Here is a 23,558-nt window from a genome sequence, read left to right as displayed (position 1 = left end):
TCTACATTCAGATACCAGGACTTTTTACGTTTTTTTAAAAAATAAACAAGATTGCATCAAAGAAATACCAGGCTTCAACAATTTCTGCTTCTGGCTGGAACATCCTCAGGGCCCCAAACTTTGACTGGATGCTCAGCTCAAAAAGGGGTCAACGTTGTGACATACTATGTACTGAACATGCAGAATTTGCATTGGAATCATGTTGGGTCCTATGGCAATTCAAGAAGAAACCCCCAGTATATCATGATGGGAAGTCAAACTAATTTAAAGTGGCTACCTCCTACTTCTGGTAGCTGAAATCCAACTTTGTCTGTGATGCAAAAGTAATCAGTATGCAGTCATCTGCTGCTTTTCTGACTGAGAAATAATTAATTAGTAACTTATATAAATAAGTAACTTAAGCCCAGATCAGCCCTGGGAGATCTATCTGCAGAGGGCTCCCGTTACATGCAGATTTCTCTTGCACTACATTGGGGAAGAGAGGCAATCAGCTGCCTCTGTGACAATGCTAGCCCTTAAGAACCTATAGGGTCAAGATTCATTTTGGGAATGAGTCAGTCTCCATCATTCTTAAAGAGATTACTCAAAAAAGGTCATGCAGCCTAGGTCTGAAGTACATTTTAGGCGGTCTCTCTCCCTTTAATGGCAGTCCACTGGCAGCAACAACCTGAAGAAACTAGGCAGAACACCTCCAGTGAAGCCAGTCTCCCAGAGAGTAGTGGGGAGAATGGGAGCACAAGAGCCAGCATGAAAGCACTTCCCATTCTGCAAGGGGAAGAAGAGCCAACCTGTGAGAAATTCCATGCTCTGCAGAGATTTCCTCCCCCAAGTCTTGTTGCTGAGAATTGTTCTGTTGTCCTGAGATTGTAAACTGTTCAGTGTGTTTTCTGTGGTCTGGTAGGTGCTGAGCAAACTGTAATAGTAAGGTAATCAGTTACTGATTACCCCTTGGATCTAGTAATCAGAAGCTTGTAACATATTACTCTTTCTCAAAGCAGCTTTAACAATCCTGTCCACAAATAAAGTATTTTTCTCCCATTAGTAATTTACATAAATTCTTTTATGGACAACTCCTGAATTAAACAATTATGATTGCTGTTACAAAGATGATTTTATGACTATATTTAGAAAATCTGCAAGAAACGTGTGTGGAATATTTTAAATGTAATAATCTTATATTAATTTGCCAGTAAGTTAATAAAGACTGAAGACCAAGTGCACCTCAGTGCTGATTAAACAAATATGCCGGTACAGTTTAATTACAAAAAGACTTTGTACATCATGGTAATGGTACTTGTTGTAGGTCCTGTCATAAACCAGCATTTCTTTTAAAGACTGTTTTCAACATAGTTCACAATGGATTCCATAAGTGTTTAAGCACAGTGGTTAAGACTTCTTCAAAGCAGTGTAGTTGAAAGAATGGGTAAATCACCACAGATGATTTTAAATCAAGACTGGATTTATTAAAAAGATGTGTTCTAGTTCCAACAGGAATTATTTTCGGGAAGTTCTATGGTCTGTGTTAGACAGGAAATCATACTAGATAATCATAATGGTTCCTTCTGGCCTTGGACTTTATGAATCATTCAAAACAGAAGCCATTTCATTTTAGTGGAAAATGTGGCTAAATTCCTTAAACAGCTTAAAATGCAATCTGCGTCGTAGACTGCTGGGAGATTCATTCATAGAGGCAGGTTTAACATAAGAGTGGTGGCAGCAGCAAAACCTTCTCCCTACTTGGTAAGCATTGCTTCCCCACTGCTCCTCTCTTAGCTGCTGAGATGGGAGTCGCTCTTGTTTCAAGCTAATTTTAACCACTGCAGAAATAAACCTACTGGAAAAGAAAGTTGTGTTCTTTTTAAGAACCACACTATGTTGCTTTGTTTAACTCTTCTCTTCACCTGGCTGTATTCTTAGATTTCAAAACCTACAGAAATATAGGAACAGATAGCCAAAGAAACCTGAATGTTCTGAATCTGCATGTAGCCAGCAATCTGTGGTTTTGTGAACACTTGGAAATGATCTACCCATTTGTAGATCACTGAATTAAAGGGTCTGGTACTTTTACCCCACATAGTTCAAAACCTGAATACCCCTTCACTGTGAATGCTGGTGAGAGACATAATTTTGTCTGTTTGTGTTAAACTGACTATAAACCAGGTCACAAGTACACAAGCAACAAACCAAATGCTATTAGCTATTTATCCTGTTACAAGAATTATGGTTTAAATACCTCAATGCTATTTCTAATCCGTATTTAATAACATGGCAAAATACCAGCTGAACATTTTAAATCAAGACAAAAAACTTATATCCTTGTTAAATTCTTACAGGGAATTATTGCAACAAAAGAGCATTATATTCTGGAACACATTATAGGTCTGGGAAAAACAGATTAACTGATATTTTAATGACACATCCTGTTTAACATTTTAACGTGATATTTAACATGTTGTATAGCCACATTTTAATCTACAAGCAAAACTACATCTATAAAATACCTATAATTTGCCTTGTAAGGAAAAAAAAGCATTTAATAAGCTGCAGAGTGGGGAAAAAAGCTGGAGGGGGTGGTGAGGTGGACAAGAAAGCAATCTTGCAATGATAATCCTAATTCCTACACTTGGGCCAAATAGGGAAGATGAAAGAAGAGGCTGGCTGTGTGCTGCATTTTTTTTTTTAATTGTGTGGAGGGTTTTTGTTTTGAGTAGAAAATAAATGAAACATTCATGCAGAATGTTACAAATAAAGAACCCTGTTGGCTTCAGTGGGACCTGGCTCAGAACCTCCCACAAATCACTGTTAATATCTGGGTACATTACCTAGTGAAATATTGGTAATGAAAAATACCAGCCCAAGAAGCAAAATGCTAATGGGGATCTGGTGGAAATGATCTTTTTTTCCTCTCCTTCCCACTGGAGGCTCCCAGTGTTGAGTATCTTCTCTCCCTCCTTCTCTCCCCCACACCCTGAAATACTTTGTTATCTGTGGGCATCAATTCCTGCTAATTTTTTTAAGTAAAAACATGCTCCAGAAATCCTGCTACAGACTAACCAACCTCAAGTGTTCAAAAATCAGGATTCAAGCCTCGAAACATTGTAAGATTGGTTTTAAAAATGGTTTGGGTTTGTTTTCAATCCCCACTCCCCAGGACCAATTTTGGGGGAGGGTGTATTTGCCTGCTGGTTTTTTAAACTTTCAGGTGCATTCAACACACACTTTTAAACTTTTGTATACAACCATAAGGGCTAGGAGCCTTAATTATTTAATGAAATCTCAGATTCTCATGTAATTGCTCCACTCCAAGGGCTGGAGCGTCAAGAAAAAAACACCAGATATTGCAGAACTTGGAAACACTGCAAACCCCTCACACCTTCTGTCTACAACATTGTATACAGTAGCCTGTAGTCTTGCTGATGTGAAACCAAATTGTATTACAACTTGGTTTGGGGTTAAAAGTGTTTGAAAATAATTCCAGACATGATTATATGTCCTAATGTGAAAAGGGCCTAAAGTAAAGAAAGTAGCAGGCTTCTTTTTTTATTTTATTTTAGCATTTCTGAGAAACCATGTCCCATGTTGATGATGTAAATTTAAGATATTCTGTTCTGCTGTTGTTGAACTCATTAAATAATCATTATAATCCTGTTCCACTTTGGTCCCAGATCAAAAATGTAGTATTGTTATATTCTGAAATTTCAGTTTATGAATGGAAACAGAACCAGAGAGGGAAACATCATGACCACATGACTTCAGTCTGCCAGTGCAATACTACCCTTCCTGAAGAACAGGAAAAGGAAATAAGTAACCTCCAGTCATTAAGCTAAGAGACACAACAGTTTTGTATCATAAGGTTTTGTACAAAGAGAACTGGAGGGGACAAAACTCCTCCCTCTATGATGGGAGCAACAATTTCCTTCCCACACCTGCTACAGTTCACCTAATACATAGCCTGACAGCTGATCCTTCCACGGAAAGGGGTGTTTATTTCTGAGTAAGGCCCTCTCCATGGAACCTTGGGCTTTCTGCTTCACACATATAACTGCATAGTGTCACATGATGTCAATGAGCATCAAAAGCCTCAAACTATTCATTCCTATAAAATGCTATATAAATGTAAATGTATTATCATAAGCAGATTTTAAACTAATTAAAATGACATGCACTGTGTAAAGCATCAACATTTTGTTTACAAAACTAGAGAAACTTAGTTTGGAAAACTAAAAAAAGTTTGCTTAAATGCTAAAAACGTTGAAATTACTGAAAAATCAATTGGTATGTAATCATTCAACTTCTTCAGTCTTTTATTGGTAAATAAACATAGCAAATGGAAATGCAAACAACTCCTTATCACATCATGACATTTTACTATCAGTTAGCAGCAAAAAAAAAAATCATAACCTTCATATGCCATTTAATTATGCTCCTTACAAGAACCTGTGTTCTTACCAATTGTGATTCTTTTCTTCAGAAAAAAATGACATTAGAGACCAGCTGGGGTTACATTTTTATTTTAGTCCAAGGAATCAAAATATGCAGAAAACTATGTGAAACACTAACAGTGACAGAAAGTCAGTAAGGTCCAGAATCCTCAAAGATATTTAGGCTCCTAACTCCCATTGATTTGAACATTTAAATACCTTTGGCGATCAAGACCTAAATCTCTACTTCTTTCAGTTCCCCCATCTGTAAAATGGGGATAACAATATTTGCTTGTATTAAGATTGAACTCGTTGGAGTGGGGACTGTCTCTTGGAGTGGACAGTACAATAGGGCCCTGATCTCAGATGGACTTCTCAGTTCTGCTGTCATATTAATAAGCATTGCAAGGCTGCATACCCTCTGCATGTCCTCACAATCACTAGAAAACATTTTTTTTAACTTTCAAAAATAGGGCTCTGTGTGTATGAGTCCATGAGATAGAATTGTGTAAAAAAAAAAAAAATAGAACCATAAAAATAAATGCAGCACAGCCACTGTGTATGCTATGACTGTGAGTAATGCCACACCCACCATGTATGTGAGACACCTATAAAACATGTGTGAGATCCAGTAGTAACCATAAGGCTACTTAACTTTCTCCCCAGTAATAGAATAGTGATGCTGTACATCTGAAGGCCAGAAGAACTTGTGTGCACTGGTATTTTTTTTCCTACACAAATAAAAAGTGGCTCCTCTCCTCCCTGCCCTAAACTACAGAAACATATAAAATTAAACAACTTGCAGAATGCAAAGCTCTGAGCACAGCAATACAGATGTTTTCTGCAGCCACAGAACATTAAGTACAGCTGCAGTTACCCAGATGGATTTACAAAACCAAGGCTAGTCCCCACCAAACTCAGGGCATTGGCAGCAATGAGATAAGGAAAACTCTTTTCTTTGCCCTTGGGAGTCTTGTCTGTAAACAGCGTAGAATCAGACCCATAGTGAGGTCAATAGATGTTCTTACCTGGGAGAAGAATGCTCACATGAGGAGCAAAGGTTGCAGGATTTAGCCCCTGACTAAAATAATTCTAGACCAAGAAGTCATTTGCAGTGACATTACAGAGGATAGGTGCAGGGGAATGATAAAGTATTGCATGCATAAAACACTCTTGGGGCCTTTACAGACTTCAACCAAATAAACAAAATGTATACATCTTATAATTTGCAATCCTCAAATTACAGGACAGAAAGGGAACTCAAGATGTTTGGAGGGATTGTGGGGAAAAGAAAAAATCGACCCTGTGGTGGGTTCAGCTTTACATGTGACCACATTATGATACCTCTATAATTTTGTGGTTGCTTCTTTTAATTTGTCTATTTTTGGAGTAGGGTTTGGGTTGTATGTTGTCAGAACTGGCATTAGTATACCTAAACAAAGCACTAAATTGCTGCATAATGTCTGAGCATGCCTTCAAGATCAAAGTTGCAAGAAGAGTTATTTCAGTGTATAGCTTTTAAAGCTATTTTTCAGCAAACAGGTTCAGGGAGTAAATTTATCTGTATAATTTTAAGTTCTAAAACAGCTACGAATTGCCAAAAAAAAAGGGTAGGGTGGGGGTAGTGAGAGTAATTGTAACCATAAGTAAAGTTGAACCTCTCCCCACACTTTTAGAATTAATAAACTGTTTTTTGTTGTTGTTGGGGTTTTTTTTGCTGCCATTGAAACAAAGGCTTTCATAGAATCATAGAATATCAGGGTTGTAAGGGACCTCAGGAGGTCATCTAGTCCAACTAAATCATCCCAGCCAGGGCTTTGTCAAGCCTGATCTTAAAAACCTCTAAGGAAGGAGATTCCACCACCTCCCTAGGTAACCCATTCCATGGCTTCACCACCCTCCTAGTGAAAAAGTTTTTCCTAATATCCAACCTAAATCTCCCCCACTGCAACTTGAGACCATTACTCCTTGTTCTGTCATCAGGTACCACTGAGAACAGTCTAGATCCATCCTCTTTGGAACCCCCTTTCAGGTAGTTGAAAGCAGCTATCAAATCCCCCCTCATTGTTCTCTTCTGCAGGCCAAACAATCCCAGTTCAGTTTCATATCTCCTTAAAATGTGTAACTTTTGTTTGCCAGATTTACATTGGTCCTTTTCTCTAAAAGTGTACCACTTTAATAAACTAAAAAAGACCTCTAAATAAGTAGTCAGCTCTATAAGAATCTGCAACCAGTGTGTAGAGTATACACAATAACCTGAAGAGTTATGAAAGGAATTCATAATGCCGCTCCTCTTAAGCTGTATTATGGCATCCTAAATTGCCATACTCCATCCAGCAAAATAGCTGAGAAAAGGCAAATGCTTGTGGGAAGTTGGCCAGTTTCCTGTTTTGTGAGTCTTGGGAACAAAACAGAATCCCTGGCTAATGTGTTTAACTACTGCACATAATTGTCTCTGCAAACTCAGCACTTGAAAATATATACAAGATCTGAAACTGCAATACAAATATTTTATAAATAGCTACTTTACAGGAATTGCCCTGGTTGTGATGGATAGCAGCAGGTGGCCAGTTTGAATGAAAGCACGGTTTGGTTTTGTTCTGGTTTCATTAAAACAAGCTAGTTGATGGATAGTTGCCCTTTCCTCACCCATTCCCTGATGTAAGGTTGAGCTGTGCTTGTGCTCTGCCTGGGGCAATGACTCTCTTTTTTAGGCTACTTCCTTTTTAAGTTGGACTGGCTGCTATGATATGAAATAGGCGGTGTGACTGGAAGACCCTATAACTAAGGCTATGTTTTAGTCATGGGTATTTTTAGTAGAAGTCATGGAGAGGTCACGGGCAGCAAACAAAAATTCACAGCCTGTGACCTGTCCATGACTTTTACTAAAAATACCTGTGACTAAAACTTGAGCCAAGGGCCGCAGGTGCTCTACGGGTGGTGGCCTGGGACCCCACTGGTGCTGCGGGGGTGGAGGGGGTGTTGGTGGGGCTGGCAGGTCTCCCTATGCAGCTCTGCATCCCTGAAGCTCCTAGGCAGCAGAAGAGCACAGGCTGCCAGGAACAACAGTCAATGGGACCTGCGGGGGCAGGGCCTGCAGGCACAGGCAGCGCGTGGCATGGAGCCTGCCCCTCCGCTGCCTAGGAGATGCAGGGCCATGCCAATGGGAGCCCTCCACCCCAAGGTAAGCACCAACCCCCGCACGCTCTGAGCCCCCTCCCACACACCCATACCGCTGTTGCTGGGCCAGTGGCTGCCCAGCTGGGGAAGCCCCTGAGCCAGCACCAGCTGCTGCAGAAGGTCACGGAGGTCACAGAATCTGTGACTTCCGTGACAGACTCACAGCCTTACCTATAATCAACATTGCGGTAGTGCTGGGAAAATATAAGAAAGCAAACTGGCAGAGGAAAGGAACACACAAGAGTCTAACTGTGCTTAGCAGCACCAGGAAGAAAGGAAGTACAGAACCAACGCCCCACCCCAGCCCAGAGCCCCCTCCTGCACCCTAACCCCCTCATCCCTGGCCCCATCCACAGCCAGAGCCCTCAACCCCCAGCCTGGAGCCCCCTCCTTCATCCCAAACCCCTCATCCCCAGATGCACCCCAGAGCCTGCAGCCCCAGCTGGAGCCCTCACCCCCTCCCACACTCTGAACGCCATAGCCCCAGCCCAGAGCCCCGTCCAGCACCTCAAACCCCTCATTCCCACCCTCAGCCCAGAGCCTGCACCCCAAGACCAGAGCCCATACCCCCTCCCGCCCCCCAACCCCCTGCCCTAGCCTGGTGAAAGTGAGTGAGTGTGGGGAAGAGCAAGTGATGGAGGGGGGATGGAGTGAGTGCAACCTCGGGCATGGAGTCGGGGCAGAGTGTTTGGTTTAGTGTGATTAGAAAGTTGGCAACCCTACTCTCATACCCTAACTCCCTCACATACCCCACCCGCCCACCCGCCCGCCAAACTCCCTCCTGGAGCCTGCACCCCAAGCCCCTGCCCCAGCCCTGAGCCCCCTTCTATACCCCAAACCCCTCAGCCCCACCCCAGAGCCCATACCCAGAACCTGTACTCCTCCCACATCCAAGCCCCTGCCCCAGCCCTGAGCCCACTCCCGCATCCTGAACTCCTCATTTCTGGCCCCACTTCAGAGCCCATACCCCCAGCTGGAGCCCTCACCCCAGCCCTGCCGCAGGGCAGTGAAAGTGAGTGAGGGTGGGGAAGAGTGAGCGATGGAGGGCTGGAGTGAGTGGGGGTGTGGAGCCTCAGAGAAGGGACAGGAAAGAGATGGGGCAAGGGTGTTTGGTTTTGTGCAGTTAGAAAGTTGGCAACCCTATTAGGGAGGAGGTTGAAGAAAAGAAGCAGGGACCTTTCTACTGTTGTCTAAACCTAATCAAATGTTCCTCCACTCACTCCACTCCAAATTCTCGTCCCCCAATAACAGTGTGTCTATATTATAAAGATTAACAGTGATTTTTTTTATTATTATTTTTGTACATATTTTTGTTTGGGTACCAGAAGTGATTTTCACCCAGGGACAAGCAAAAATCCAAATCTGAGATATAAATCTTTCCTCTGTGACTTTTTTCTGGAAAGCTACATGTCAAACATCAGATACAGAGTGAAGTACATCAGATGGGAATACAGGTTGTTGTTTTTTTTAATGGAATTTGAGCACCTAATTCCTAGGGACTCCTTTGAAAATCACAGCCAGAGTACGTAAAGCTATCAAGCCCAAATAATTTACTTTTAGAATAGTCTTTTTTTCCACTTAATACATAAGCTAGACCACAGTTCCATAACTGGATCCTATAAACATTTCATGGAAAGTAAAGGTTCCTCCTCTTCTGTATTATGAAGCATGCATCAGGTGTGATATCTGTAAGCATGGTGCAGTAGCTGGTTTTTTCCTAGTGTTTCTTTCAGTGGCCAAAATCTCTCTGCCTTGTTTACTTTCTTGTGTATCAGAATTTCTGATAATTCAGCAAATCTCTAAGAATATAGGGCCAGATCCTGAGAATCAGCTATTTGGTGCACAACACATCTCAGGAAGGGTACAATGAAGGCTGGAAATCAATGGAGTTATCTCAGATTACACAAATGTAACTGAGATCAAAAGGATTGATTGGAAGGATGAATGAAATGAATCACCCTGTGAATAAGAGACCAAAAAGGTCGCAAAGATTGGATGAAGTCTGTTATTTTAATCTTAGCCTTTTGAAGAGCTCTCAAGATACACCATTTATTGTTAACCCAGAATCTGAGCAAGAACTCTTTTAACATAGGATTAATTTGATGGAAGATCTCATACTGAAATGAGTAGTCCAGCTGTTTAAGTTCTGCACTTACAGCCAAATTACTAGACCCTCTGATCTTCAGAATAGCTGAAATTCGTAGTTAAAACTATGAGGTTTAATTCTGATCTTATCTGAAATATCTTAAAGGTGACCTGCAAGTATGTTTTCAAATGAACCAGGTACAGAATTATGTCCTGAAAATCCTAAATAGTAAAGTTAGAAGCAGTATTCAATTCCTAGGCAATTTTAAACTTACCAGAGAAGATTTGCAAAGGCGCATATGGTGGTTAGGTGCCCACATCCCACAGAAAGTCAATGGGAGTTAAGTGCATCACTGCCATTTGTGCCTTTGAAAATCTCCTTCACCCTTCTTTATGATTGTTTTATGGCCCCTGAAGTCACAGATCCCTGGTTGCCATGAGTGATATCCCAGTATACCTGAGGATGGTGACAGTACAGCGACCAAGGAATCCAGCTGAAGCATGAAGGTTCCCTAGAACAAAGTAGGTGGTGGTTTTTACTACACTGGGCAGGTTGACAACTTCATTTTTAAATATGATGAGGTGTCATTTTGGGAGATGATGGTGCTGGTAATTCAGAAAAATAGGTAACAATGGTAACTTTTTAATCTTTTATATGAAGATTTGCTTCAAACTAATGTTTTCAGGTCTGCAACAGACTTCCTGTGTATCCCTGGGCAAGTCACTCAGGGACAGATTTTTAAAGCTATTTAGGCACTTAAAGATGCGATAGTTGCCTAATGGGTATTAGATACTTAGACACTTTAGAAAATCCTAGTATGCACCTATCTGCATCTTTAGGTACCTAACTAGCTTGAAAAATCTGGTCCTTAAGACCTGGCCACAAAATTATCTATCTGGTCTATCCCAGGACAAGGTGGAGCTAAGCATGATGTCAGATTGGTGGAGGCTTTTTACAGAAATCCAATTTTCAGGTAGGAACAAAAGTCCCTGTTTCAGTCTTAAATTAACATTACAAATCTATTTGTTTGTAATGTTTAGGCTTAGTGAGCCAAACTGTTCTCATTTGCACTAGTACAAAACTAGAGTCACAAGGAGTTCTCCTGGATTTACAGTGCAGCTAAGAGCAGAATCCGGCCTGGGATATTGCACTTGTTCACACTCTCACTAGTTGTTGTTGCCTTCAGTTTTCAACAGAGAAGAGTTGAAACAATTTAGATTAATTTCATGCTTCCTTAACACCATTCCACTTTTACCACAATGCCAAAATAATTTCTGGCTTGATCCTGCAAGTTTACAATCTAAGTATAAGACATGAGACAACAGGTGAATGCAGCAGACTGGGGGAGCACAAGGTAACAATGAAACAATAGTGGTCAAGATGACGGGCAGCAGTCTCGGCCTAACCGTTAGCGAATTTTCTGCAGGCATCACAAGAGAGGAAAGTTTTAAAGAGGAATTTGAGAGAGGGCAATGAGGTGGCTTTATTTACAGGGAGCTCTTATTATACATAACGGGCAATAAAGTTTGTTGGAAAAAAAATTTAAATGGTAGAAAAGAGGTGGAGGGCAACAGCCCAACAGTACAGAAGAGATGACAGGCTGACATAATGGTATTACTGCGAGCAGCAGTGGGCTGGAGACATGTGCACTGGGATGCGTTGGGTTGGGCTCTTTTCGGGGGGATCATTTCATGCTGGAAATAAAACACATGGATTCAATTTGCTTGCCTTCTCACTCTTTAGTTTTGGCAATAAGCATTTACTAATTGGGGGAATACCATGTCAGACTCTGCTGCATCACCACTCTGGGACCATCCCTGACTACACTCTATATGGGCTGATGCAGTCACTCAGTACTCATTTTTGGTATCCACTCTACCTCTGTTTAGTATTAAACACTTACTGTAACTTAGTACAGCCTAAACCAGAGGTAGGCAACCTATGGCACGCATGCTGAAGGCGGCACACGAGCTGATTTTCAGTGGCACTCACACTGCCCGGGTCCGGGGGGTTCTGCATTTTAATTTAATTTTAAATGAAGCTTCTTAAACATTTTAAAAACCTTATTTATTTTACATACAATAATAGTTTAGTTATAAATTATAGACTTATAGAAAGATCTTCTAAAAATGTTAAAATGTATTACCAGCACGCGAAACCTTAAATTAGAGTGCATAAATGAAGACTCAGCACACCACTTCTGAAAGGTTGCCGACCCCTGGCCTAAACATTATACCTGTGTTTTTTAAATATCTTGAGCCCACTCTGAGCCACAGTGGGGACCGATCTTCTCTATCCCATCCTTTCCCAGTGGGCAGGAGGAGTACAGAGAGACAGTGCAGCTACTCATAGCAGCAGGGAGAAAAAGGCATGATTCCTTCCAGCAGTAGGAAAGAGAGGGCCTCCCTGTCCTCTCAAATGCTGTAAATGGGGAGATGCTGGGCTCCCAATACAGTGCTGCTCTAGGATGCCAGCCTCAGAGGAGGAGAAACAAGAGACCAGTCTTAGCTAATACATTTAGTCATTTACCAAGTAGGTGTATAGTAAAATGTTCAGGTGTGATTATGTCCTGCCAGTGAAGTCATTAGAATGATGAATGCATTATTTTCAAAGCATTCTTAAATTACTAATGTTAAATCAGTCATGAAAATGTTCCTCCTTCCTTTTAGAAGTTCACAAATATTTCAGTTAACTATGTTTAAGCCTTATTTTTGGATTATAATGGCACAATTCACATTCTTATCCTTATTATGTCCTGCTCTCCAATTCTGATCCCTCAGATATTCTACAAAGATGTGATTTGCCTTTGCAAAGTGACTTTATGAAAGTGATGACATGGGATTCTGCATTTATGTCTCAATGATAATCCATATCAAATACTATCAGTTTTTGACACACAAAAAGATTGTTGTTTTCTGATTGCCAGCCCTTCACTCTCTGCTTGGGATTTGAAAATCAGACAGGGCTCTTTCTGCAAGACAGAAATTGTCCTCATTTATACTGGTGAAACTTCTGCCACATTATGACTTTAGTTACGCCTGTGCAATCCTGCTCCATTTATTGATGGATCTATGATCACGATACAAAACAAAGAGGAGGTTGCATAAGTGGCCCTACAATTGGTAGTTAACAGTTCACTCAACCTATGAGCCAGAAAAGAATGGAGTTCTCGCTGCCAGATCTGAATTGGCCCTGCAGGGCTCAGTAGTAAAAATGTAACTGTCATTAAAAAAAGCACACCCGACTGAACATGCACAGGGTGCAGATCTACTGAGTAAGAAGATAATATTTTTGCATAGTCACTTTTCAGAGTAAAACTGTACTATACAACTTCTGCTGTATAGATTTCTACTTTGTCCCAGAAATATTAATTTCAACTCTAGCCACTGCATTCAGCTAATGGAGATCAATATGCTAGAGCTAAGTTATTTACAGTAACTTTATATCGCAATCAAGCTTGTATTTTAAGAAAAAGCTATGGGCGGAGCGGGGGAGAGAGAGCAAGGGGACATAAAAATAGAGAACAACATTTATCTTTCCAGTATGGCAATATACAGTGCATTGGATATTAAAGACTCAATAGCACTTGTAAAAATAGGGTTTTTTCCCCTGCGTTTGTTTGGTATAGAGCTAGCTTTATGTATGCAGTCCTACGTTTCAAGAAAGGGGGAGAAATCAAGGTATAAATTGCTTGGTTTCTGGATTCATTGCCAAACAGAAGGGGGAGATCAAACTGAGTTTTTTCTTCCCACTTCATTCTTGTGCTGGTGGACAAGACCAGGTCAACCCATGAATGAGTTGCACATTCTGCATTGGAAATATGACTTCCAGTAGTGTAAGACCCAAAGTGGCCCCTTGTTTTCTTTGTTTATAAGGCTGGTCCTGCCTCAGTCAAATTGTTCCATGCTGCTCACTGTTGTGCCTGCTAAATTTGGTTGTTGCCAGGGCCGGTGCAACCATTTAGGTGACCTAGGCAGTTGGGTGCTGGCATTTGGGGGGCGCCATTTTCTTCAGCAGCGACCGGGGCGGCCGGATCTTTGGCCACCCCAGTCGCTGCCTGCATTTATGCGGAGGGAGCTGGGGCAGAGGAGCGCAGGGAGGGCCGCTTGCAGCAAGTAAGGGGAGGGCGGCATGCAGGGGAACTCCCCGCCCCAGCTCACCCCTGCCCCGCCTCCTCCCCAAGCACGCCGTGGACGCTTCACTTCTCCCGCCTCCCAGGCTTGCGGCATCAATCAGTTGAGGTGCCGCAAGCCTGGAAGACGGGAGAAGTGAAGCAGCCACGGTGTGCTCAGGGTGCTTGTGCTCGTGGGCGGAGCAGGGGTGAGCTGGGGGGGGTGCCTCAGGGCAGAAGGTGGGGGGTGGGGAGCTGCCGCAAGGGGGGCACCTCAAGGCGTCTCAGGGCGGGGGCGCGGGGGGGGAGGGCGCAAGGTGGAAGTTTCACCTAGGGCACGAAACATACTTGCACAGGCCCTGGTTGTTGCCCTCCAACCCAGTGGGGGACTTGGTTTTCATGGTGCTGACCTAAGGGTCCACCCATGCTGATCTGACTTCAGGATCAAGGCTATACTTTGTAGAACTGAGCAAATAGGCAGAAATTAATTTCAGAACATTTCATAAATGTTAGTTTTTTATTTTGCCTTTTTTTTTCTAAATTAGATTTCACCTGCTTGAATTATAGGTATTTTGAATGTATGTAAATTGTGTATCTTTAACTGACATACGAACACATTACACAGCAGCATGAGGTTGTTTGTTTTCCAAAAAAAGTCTGAATCTAGAATTGCCACATTTGTCTACATTTATTATCTGAAATTAATTTAAATTATCAGTATCTGTCAAGTACTTCCTGATCTTTTTAGCATAAAACATGCTGTATAAATGTGACATCATATTATCAATGCTCTTAAAAAGGAATTTTCTGTTTTCTTCCAAATAAGTTCCTATAATATCACTCCTTATGTATTTTTCTTTAGGGGTAACTGTGGTGCATCTTCTATCTCCTCCTACTTTGGAGATTTTAAACTCTCCAGGGACCTTTAACAAGTATTTCTCTACTTCACAAAAAGTTGTGAGAATGAATTATCACATTCATATTTCATGTGCTCAGACACTATGCTGATTAGCACCATAGAGAAGCCCAGGAACAATCCAGAGTGACACCTAGATTCTCATACACTTTTCATTTAAACATATAGAGATATCTAGACCAAAAAAGTAAAACATGTCAAAATAGTTGTGGGTGAAAGCCCTTTGGGAAATTGCCTTACTGACAGTTTTGCACTTTCCCTTTTCTTGCTGGTGTTATTAATTATTGTAACTATCAGAACGACAAAACCACGATTTGCAGCATAACGGAGAGAAGTGTCTATGTTTAACCAAGAAGGACTGAAAAGTCAAAGGAGATTAATCTCGGGAGTAAATAATAACCAAATCATTTAAACAAAACTGGATTTGCGTCTGGCAGATTTAAAGGACACTAGTAACAGCAAATGCACAACCAAAGGCTCTCTCCCTTACAGCTGCGCTCTGTAAGGAATATGGGGGAAGGGGGAACTAGATGGAGCTCCCTCAAACTACTCCACGTTATTGTAACGCTGAGCTGCACAGTGTCACTTTTTTTGGTAAAACTCCACACACACACACACACCTCCACACACACACACACACACACACACACACCCACCCACCAGGGGAGTCACTCCATTCATTCTCTTCGTCGCGTTTTAGGGACCCAGACTAACACGGCTACCCCTCTGATACATTCCTTTAGGCTGTGTCACGGGGGGGGGGGCGACCGCTTTATCTAGCTCTCCCCCAACCACCCATGAGTCTAGGAAACTGCTAACACCGGCCCATGACCCGGTCATCATGATCTACACAACAAATCTTCCCCAAGCTTGAGGATCGCCGCCGGCAGGGAGCCGGCTATTGGTCTAAGGGAAGAGCAAGGGTGCGAGCGGATTGACTGACTCGGCAGTTTTACCTTGACGAAGAGGGAAATGTCATGCTCTTGCGTCTCTTCCCCGGGTTCACCAGGTGTGCTCGCCTCATCCTCTTCTTCCTCTCCCTCGCCCCTGCCCTGCACGCCGTTCAGGTTCATGGCTTCCTCGCCTCTCTCCGCTCCCGCAGGCTCCTCGGGGTCCCCGGTTGCATGTGGCTCTGTCAGGTGGTTGCTCAGTTCATCCCCACCTGGGGTGCTCTCTGGGCTTTCTCTTGTAGCAGCGTCCCCTGCGCTCGCGTGTTCTGCTGCTGCTGCTGCTGCTGGTATTTCCTCGGCTGCATGGCCTGCGGCGCCTCCTGCCGCGGGGCTTTCTTCGCTCGTCTCGGTGTCTTCGGGATTTGCTCCCGCTGGTGCAGTGCTTGCTGGACTTTCTCCTGCCCTAGTTTCGTCCTCTGCTGCATCCTCCCCTTCCTCAGGCTTTGCTTCTGCCGTTGCATCTTCCTCCCCATCCTCTTCCTTTCTCTCCTCCTCTTCGCGCTCTTCTCCCGCGGGGGCTCCTTCCTCCCCTGCCACCTCCCCAGGCTTTTCTTCCTCTCTCGCGTCCTCCCCAGGGGCTCCTTCAGGCTCGTCTTCCTCCCCGGCAGTCTCTGCAGGATCTTCTGCCTGGGGGGGTTCTGCCCCGGGAGCAGCCCGTTCTGCGGCTCCCTCTTCCGCGGGGTTTGGCCCCGGGCTCTCGCCTCCGGTGCTCTCCTGCGTGGGGCTCGGCCCCGGGCTCTCGCCTCCGGTGCCCTCCTCCGCGGGGCTTGGCCCCGGGCTCTCTCCTCCGGTGCCTTCCTCTGCGGGGCTCGGCCCCGGGCTCTCTCCTCCGGTGCCCTCCTCCGCGGGGCTTGGCCCCGGACTCTCTCCTCCGGTGCCCTCCTCCGCGGGGCTTGGCCCCGGGCTCTCTCCTCCGGTGCCTTCCTCTGCGGGGCTCGGCCCCGGGCTCTCGCCTCCGGTGCCCTCCTGCGTGGGGCTCGGCCCCGGGCTCTCGCCTCCGGTGCCCTCCTGCGCGGGGAGCTCTGCAGGTCCTTCGCCCTCCCCGCTTCCCCCTGCGTCTCCTTCGCCCCTTTCCTCCGAGCGCTCCCCTGCGGGGCTGTGCGCGGGGACAGGCTCCTGCTGCTGCCCCTCGGGGCTCCCCGCTGCTGCCTCCTCTTCCCCCTCTCCGCAGCTCTCCGCGGCGCCCCGGTCCCCGGGCGCCTCCTGGCCCTTCCCTTCAGCTGCTCTTTCTGCTGCATCCTCCTCCCGCCAGGGGCCGGGGGGCTTCTCCTCCGCCGCCCCTTCCTCGCTCCCTCCCTCCTCCGGCCCTTGGGAGCCCCCTGCCCCGAGCGGCTCCGGGCTCTGCGCCCCGCTCAGCCCCACAGCGGAGCGGGGCTCTTCTGCGGGAGAAGGGCGGCTGCTCTCCATGGCAAGGGGCCGGAGTGTGGGTCCTGCGAGAGGCGCCGCCGCCGCCGGGGACTCCTGCCGCTGCTGGCTATGGCGACTCCTCGCTGCACCCGCGGGGATTAGCGACTGGCCCGCGCCCAGGGCCAGCAGCACCTGCTCTGCGCCCGACAGCGCCACGGGGCCCTCTGCGCATGCTCCGTCCCGGCGGCTCGACCCTGGCTCGCCCTCAGAACCTGCCCCCCGAGCCAGGCGGGGACAGAGCCGGGGGATGGGCGGAGGGTGGCAAAACCAGGGGGCGATATAGGTTCTGGAACTAGCGGTGCTGGTGGGGGGGGGGGTTGCCGCTGCCGCACCCCCCTGGCTTCCCATTATACACCAGCTTTGCAGTTTGGCTGAATGCAGGGTGACCAGATGTCCCGATTTTATAGGGACAGTCCTGATTTTGGAGTCTTTTTCTTATATAGGCTCCTATTACCCCCACCCCCTCCCCATTTTTCACACTTGCTGTCTGGTCACCCTCGCTGAATGGGTCTCAGCACCCCCACTGTACAAATTGTTCCAGCACCCCTGGGGGGAGAGGGGACAAGGGAGACACAGTAGAGAAGATTGGGGAAGGAGGACAAAAACGGGGATGCAGGGGCAGCAATGGGGACTGGGAGTAGTTGGGCTTGCGCTCCTCCTTAGACGTTTTCTCTCTGCACTGAACTGTGGCAGCAAAGCCACTAGCTATCCCCCCAAAGACTCAGCACTTTCTGCCGTGGGGTTTTGGGTGTGAAAAAGGATTCCCGGCCAATGTCCTGTTGGGAGTCACAGGGCTACAACAACACTGCTGCGGGGGAGGGAGTGGAGGAGCCAGTTGCCCCTCTGCATGCAGAGCAGAGGCAGGGAACTAGTGGGGAACTGCTGCTGGCACAAAACAGACGTGTTTCTCCATGGCCAAATCTCCTGTTTTTTTCTCACCGGCGGGTCAGAGCGCTCAGTGGGCAACACGTGTTCGCTAGAGCAGCCAAGACGCTCCCGCTCCTTCAGGAGGATCTATGTACGGCCGCAGTCAACTCCGCGCAATCTGGGTTGCTCTGCTCCCAAATCCGCAGCTAAATACCCGCTGGCTCAGCGCAGCACGCTCCTTCGGTGCTCTGGCGCTCCCTCCTCAGCAAGCTCCCAACTGGGGACCAAAATCCGCTCGCTGTGCTCTCCTATGGCTGCTCAGGCTGCGTTTGCTTCTCCGGCTCCCGCTCTGGCTTCCCCTTGCCAAGTTTTAACAACTTGCCCTTTGCAGTCCTTCAGATATCCTGCCCTTGCCTGACTACAAGTCGTTGGGATGTATCCTGCTCACAAGTCCTTGAAGAAACCCTCATACCTTTAATGCGGTCTGGGCAGGACGTAATCTCTTGGGTGGCCTGACACTGACGAACGTAAGAAAGTAGCCCAAACTGTAACTGTATCCCAAAATGCTTCACGGAGTTAAACAATACCGCGATTGGGCCACATTATAAACAATAGCCAAGGCAGAGAGAAATGAAGTAGGAGAAAGCTACCTCCACCTATGAGATTTGAAAAGAAATGGAGACCTAATGCTGCAGAGACAGAAGCAGGCTGTTCCAAAAGGCAGGAGGAGGTGATATTGGGAGTGGGGGAAGATTAAGCAATTTCTACTTGAGAAAGAGGTTTGTGAGTGAGACTACTGCAAGTCCAGGGAGGGTTTCAAAATTAAGGAGAGAAATCTTGGGCTGGGATTCTGATCTGCACGGGGAGCCACGGGAGTTGTTGGAGTTGTGCCCTTTGTATAGGTGAAAAACCTCCATTCTGTACATGCTGGAGTCTGAGAAGCTGGGTCTTAGGGAGGCCCTACAGAAGTCTTAGGGAGGCCCTATAGAAATTGTTCAGAGTGAGGAAAAGGATATAAAACATAGGTAAAGATTTCTGCATAGATAGTGGTGAACACAGATAACGTCGCAAAGGTGGCGACAGGCAGACTTGCAGGCATAGCTGATGTGAGAAAAGAAGGTACAGAGGAAAGAACGGCACCAAGGTTACTGTGATTGATAGCTATATTGGGATATCTGATTTATCATTTTGATTACATTTCTGAACTCCTGTGTGGGAACTAAACTCAGGGCTTTGGATAGTATGGCCAAGGATAAGAAGGTGGATAGCAGAAAGTCGAGAATTGAACGTCGTGGGCTAAGGATTGTGGTGCAGAAGTGGACCCACTATAATAGACAGAGTGGTTTGATAGCTAGAGGGAACCAGAGTAGCTATGTACATGCTGCAGCGGTGTTCCACAGTGCCACAGGCTGCAGTGAGACCAAGGAGAATGACTTCATTTGCATAAATCTATGTTTATCAAATGTACCAGTATCCATTCAAATTGTTATTTATTTGGCAACATGCAACAAATTCTCAAAATCCTTGTACCAAAAATAACCCCTTGATCACCAAGAAGCGGAAGAGCGCGCATCACCACAGGTCCTAAGCAAACAATTATTTTAAAAAAGAGAGCAAAAGAACACTTACATAATTTCAATAGTTACTTCGAAGCTGAAATATATTCCCAAACAGTTTGTGGGCTGCTTTTTTTTCGGAAGCAAACCTACTTTTATATTAATATTGACCTTGCATAAAGCTGTTGAAGTATTAATACCAATTTGCATGCAGTCATAAGAATGAGCATTGCATCATGCTGTGAAAAACACTAGCTCTGCAATCCTTACTGTAAGTAGCATTCATATATTATCTAGCTATATATTATAATAATACTCTATAAGAGTTCTGACTTTACAGACTGAATTGAAATGGATATAAAAATGTAATAAGGAGGGATTACCAGTAACTTTAAATTATGATAGGGATCTGGGGCAGCTCTATGTATTTTGCCGCCCCAAGCATGGAAGGCAGGTGGCTTTCGGGGGCGCTCCTGTGAGAGGTCCACCGGTCCCGCGCCTTTGGCGTATCCGCCGCCAAATTGCCGCCGAAACCACGGGACCGCAGACCTCCTGCAGGTGCACCGCCGAAAGCCGCCTGCCTGCTGCCCTCACAGTGACCAGCAGGCTGCCCCCCGTGGCTTGCCGCCCCAGGCATGCGCTTGCTGTGCTGGTTCCTGGAGCCACCCCTGCTAGGGATACCAAAAATTCAAGGTGCCTAAATTCGGTTATATAGCACTGAATTAGGGTAGCCCAGCGGTTTTCTGGTTTTTGTTGGGGAACTGTTTGTTTTTTGTACTTCTCTTGCTCTTGGCATAATTTAAACTTTTTACAAAATTTTTAGCTGATTTTTGTTATAAAGATAACCTTCCAATTAATGTGAATTGATGTGAACATTTGTTTGTAGATGGTCTGAAATTATGGATCTCAGAGAGTTGCGACCAGAGAGAGAGGTGTGACCAGAAGTCTAGTGATGACAGTTTAAATGCCAACGTTAACTATTTCATGGCTGATCAGTTTAGCAGAAACATCCTTTCATCTTCTTATATACACGGCTGGATTCATTAGGAAGAAAGTTCTCCAGGAATGAGATGCCAGATTTTAAAGATGAGAGTAACTGAGTTTAAAAATAAGAGTAACAGTGTTTTGGGGGTGGAGGAGGAGATAGATTCTCAACATAAGACTCTGGGAGAGATGGGAAGAGAGAACATCTGGAGACATAGTAAGATCTGGGAAAGAGTGGAAGATCTGGAGGAATAAATCATAGGATGAAATGAAAGCTCAGCTCTATTTAAAACTATTGAGTAATGATTCAAATAAATTACCATATAATTTATTAGTGGTTTCCATATGTGTTTATAGTAAGTTTGATGATGAACAAAAAAGAAAAATATAATGGTGCGATGAAGAATAGCTTTGCTCTCTTAGTTTCTCATGTCACTAGCATCCTTTGAATGTACAGCCTCTTAATTCATAGTCATTTGTGAGTATTTCCATAGCTCCCTTTGTCTTACCTCTGGTTAACTGAAGATTGGTCAGTTCCCCCAATCACATGCACACCATACATTGCTCCCCTAATTATTTTGCAAATGTTTCAGGTGTTACATGGAGTGCAGCTGAAGCCAATAGTGAAGGTAGGCCACTAGCCTTAGCCATCATGTTGTCTGATCTGCTTTGATTAGGGTTAGATGGCATAGTGGCTAAAAGGATGATGATTAGTCTACAGTGGTGCTCCCACCAGAGCTACAAATGGTGAAGCGGAAATCAATGGTACAGGAATAGTGGGAAATATATAGACAAATGCTAGTGTACACACAGCCATTGAAGTAAACAGATTGACTTCACTGAGAGCACTAATGAGGCCCCACTTATTTAAATATATAAATTAAACATAGAAGAAATTATCGTGCCAAAATAGGGTCCCCTTCCCATATTAGCACCACTATTACACACAAGGAGAAACAAGATGTTGAGATAGCTGCCCACTGATTGTATCCTTGTTCCCTTTTTGCTCATAGGTACATATACATATACTACTGTCATAGAACAGAAAATCATTCTTTAGAAGAATACAGTTATCTTATGTTAAAACAATGACTTATTTTTGTATACCACATCAAAACCCAGTTGTTTGTATTACCATTCATATCTTCCCTTGCACCTTTTATCAGTTTATTATTCTAGAAACCTGCTTACTTTTCCTTTTAAAGTTTAAACTTGAACAATATATCAAACAATTTGAACTCTGAATTTTCCTAAATGTTTATTTTCTTTTCTAGTCTATTTCTCTGAATCCTGGATCTTCCCCTGTCTCTGGTACTTCTTTATAGGTTCGCTATCTGCGGGGAAGAGGGAGAGGCAGAATTTGCTTAGGCACCTCTGGAGATTTTCTTCTGGATCTTGGACCTTGCTTTTCACTTTCATGGACCACTCCAATGTTCTTTTGGACGTCTTGTTTGCCTTTCAGCCTGACTCTGTGTGTTCCTTCACCTTCAGCACAGCACTTCTCAGCTTCTGTCTGACTCCAAAACTCCATTATGTTCAGCAGTGTTCTCTTGGTAGCTCCTGAATGGTCCCTTTGCTTCTGAAAGCTGGTATTGCATGCTCTGTGCTCTTCTTAAGTGGTGATTCCTTACCAGTGTCCATGAAAATCCAGTTTCAATCAGCATAGTTATCTAGTTTTGTGTGGCAATAGGCAGCATAGCATCCTGTTAGCTCCTACTCCTTTGTTCTTAGTAGTTATAGGCAGCTTCTTCTTTCAAACTGTCCTTTGGATAGCAAATCTTCACTTGTCCTGTTGTCTATTTTAGTTTTAATTTCAGTTTGTCTTCAGATTGCCATTCCAATAGGGGAGCGTGGAAGCTCAAATATGAACCCAATCAAGCCCTTTGTTTATAATGGAGTTAGAACGGAGATGAATTTTGACTAATGGGCCCAAATTGAATAATGATATAAATTATGTGCCAAGTGTAAATCAGCCAAAGAGTTGGAAGTAGGTTAGTAGTGGAATTTACATCATTTAGTAATGAGTGGGCGACTGAAAAGGGATAATTTACACCAGTTTGGTATTCTGGGATGGTGACTGTGTGGCAAATTTTCTCTCTGCTTAAGTGGGTGTAACTCCCATTGTTTTCAGTGGAAGTTGAACCCGCCTTCTTCAAGCTGATTTTGCCCTTCTACATGAAAAATAATTGGCTCTGGCCAATGCTCATTCATTGTAGATCAGTTTAAATTTCTCTATTACCCATACTTCGGTTTCTTTCTGAAGGCTGGTCTGTGGGTCTCAAGCCATCACTGGCTTTCAAGGTCAGCGCAAAAACTTCCAAAGATTAACACTGTTTGCTTACAAATGTTAGGCAATTTTACGTGCAACAATAGATTAGCTATTTAAATACTTGTGAGAGTGAGACAAAGGCAAAGTGGAAAAAGACTACAAGCTGACATTGGAAAGCTGTTAATTATTATCTTTGTACCATGGGGAAGAACGTAGGTACCGTATAACATTTAATAAAATTGGCAATTTATATGGAGAAATGAATAAATAACTTGTGACAGATCCCATTGTGTTCTCCTTAATTATAATGCAACAAATGTCTCTAACCATGACATAGTTAAGATCTGGCAATGATATTTTCAAATATCTAGGGAACAGTTTTCTTCGAGTGCAAAGAAAATAACTTTTTGGATGGGTTGTTGGACAGAGTAAGTGTTGAGTCAAGATCTTTTTGTGGATCTAGGGTAGATACATTAACAATGTGGTTTGTGCGGGTTTTTTAAAATTGATTTTAAGTGCTTTTCCTCCATTCTTTCTATACTGAAATCAAGGAATCTTAAAATGCACATAATTTGTCATTGAAAAAATATTTTGATAGTTTCTATATTATCTCTTCCTAGTATCTACAAGTGAAAGGACTCTAAATGGAGGGTTGATGTGATATATGTGTACCTACCATATACATGGTGGCAGTCATGTGATAAATTGCAGACCCATATGTTAAATATTATTTGACTGCCAAGTCAGAGGAGCAGGATGGGCAACATTTTAATCCTGGACCAGTGAGAGATGTGAAGACTAGTATCTGTCA

The 23,558-nt window shown here is 44.2% G+C and overlaps 1 protein-coding gene across 3 annotated transcripts in view; it reads right to left on the bottom strand.

The window, feature by feature from the left end:
* The window catches only part of CLIC6 (chloride intracellular channel 6), a 51,229-nt gene extending 34,083 nt beyond the window's left edge, over positions 1 to 17,146 (bottom strand). The window contains exon 1 of one of the 3 annotated variants that reach the window (XM_045002411.1): positions 15,671 to 17,146. In XM_045002411.1, the coding sequence (XP_044858346.1) occupies positions 15,671 to 17,071 (1,401 nt within the window). In that variant the 5' untranslated portion in view covers positions 17,072 to 17,146. Of the gene's footprint in view, positions 1 to 788; positions 808 to 15,670 lie in introns of those variants that run through there. The other 2 variants (XM_045002410.1, XM_045002412.1) reach the window with 2 other exon arrangements.
* Between the last annotated feature and the right edge of the window lie 6,412 nt (positions 17,147 to 23,558).

Source organism: Mauremys mutica, chromosome 1 (genome assembly GCF_020497125.1).
Source record: "Mauremys mutica isolate MM-2020 ecotype Southern chromosome 1, ASM2049712v1, whole genome shotgun sequence".
NCBI lineage: Eukaryota > Metazoa > Chordata > Testudines > Geoemydidae > Mauremys > Mauremys mutica.
The sequence above is the reverse complement of the archived record's forward strand: the minus strand, read 5'-3'. Positions and strand labels throughout refer to the sequence as shown.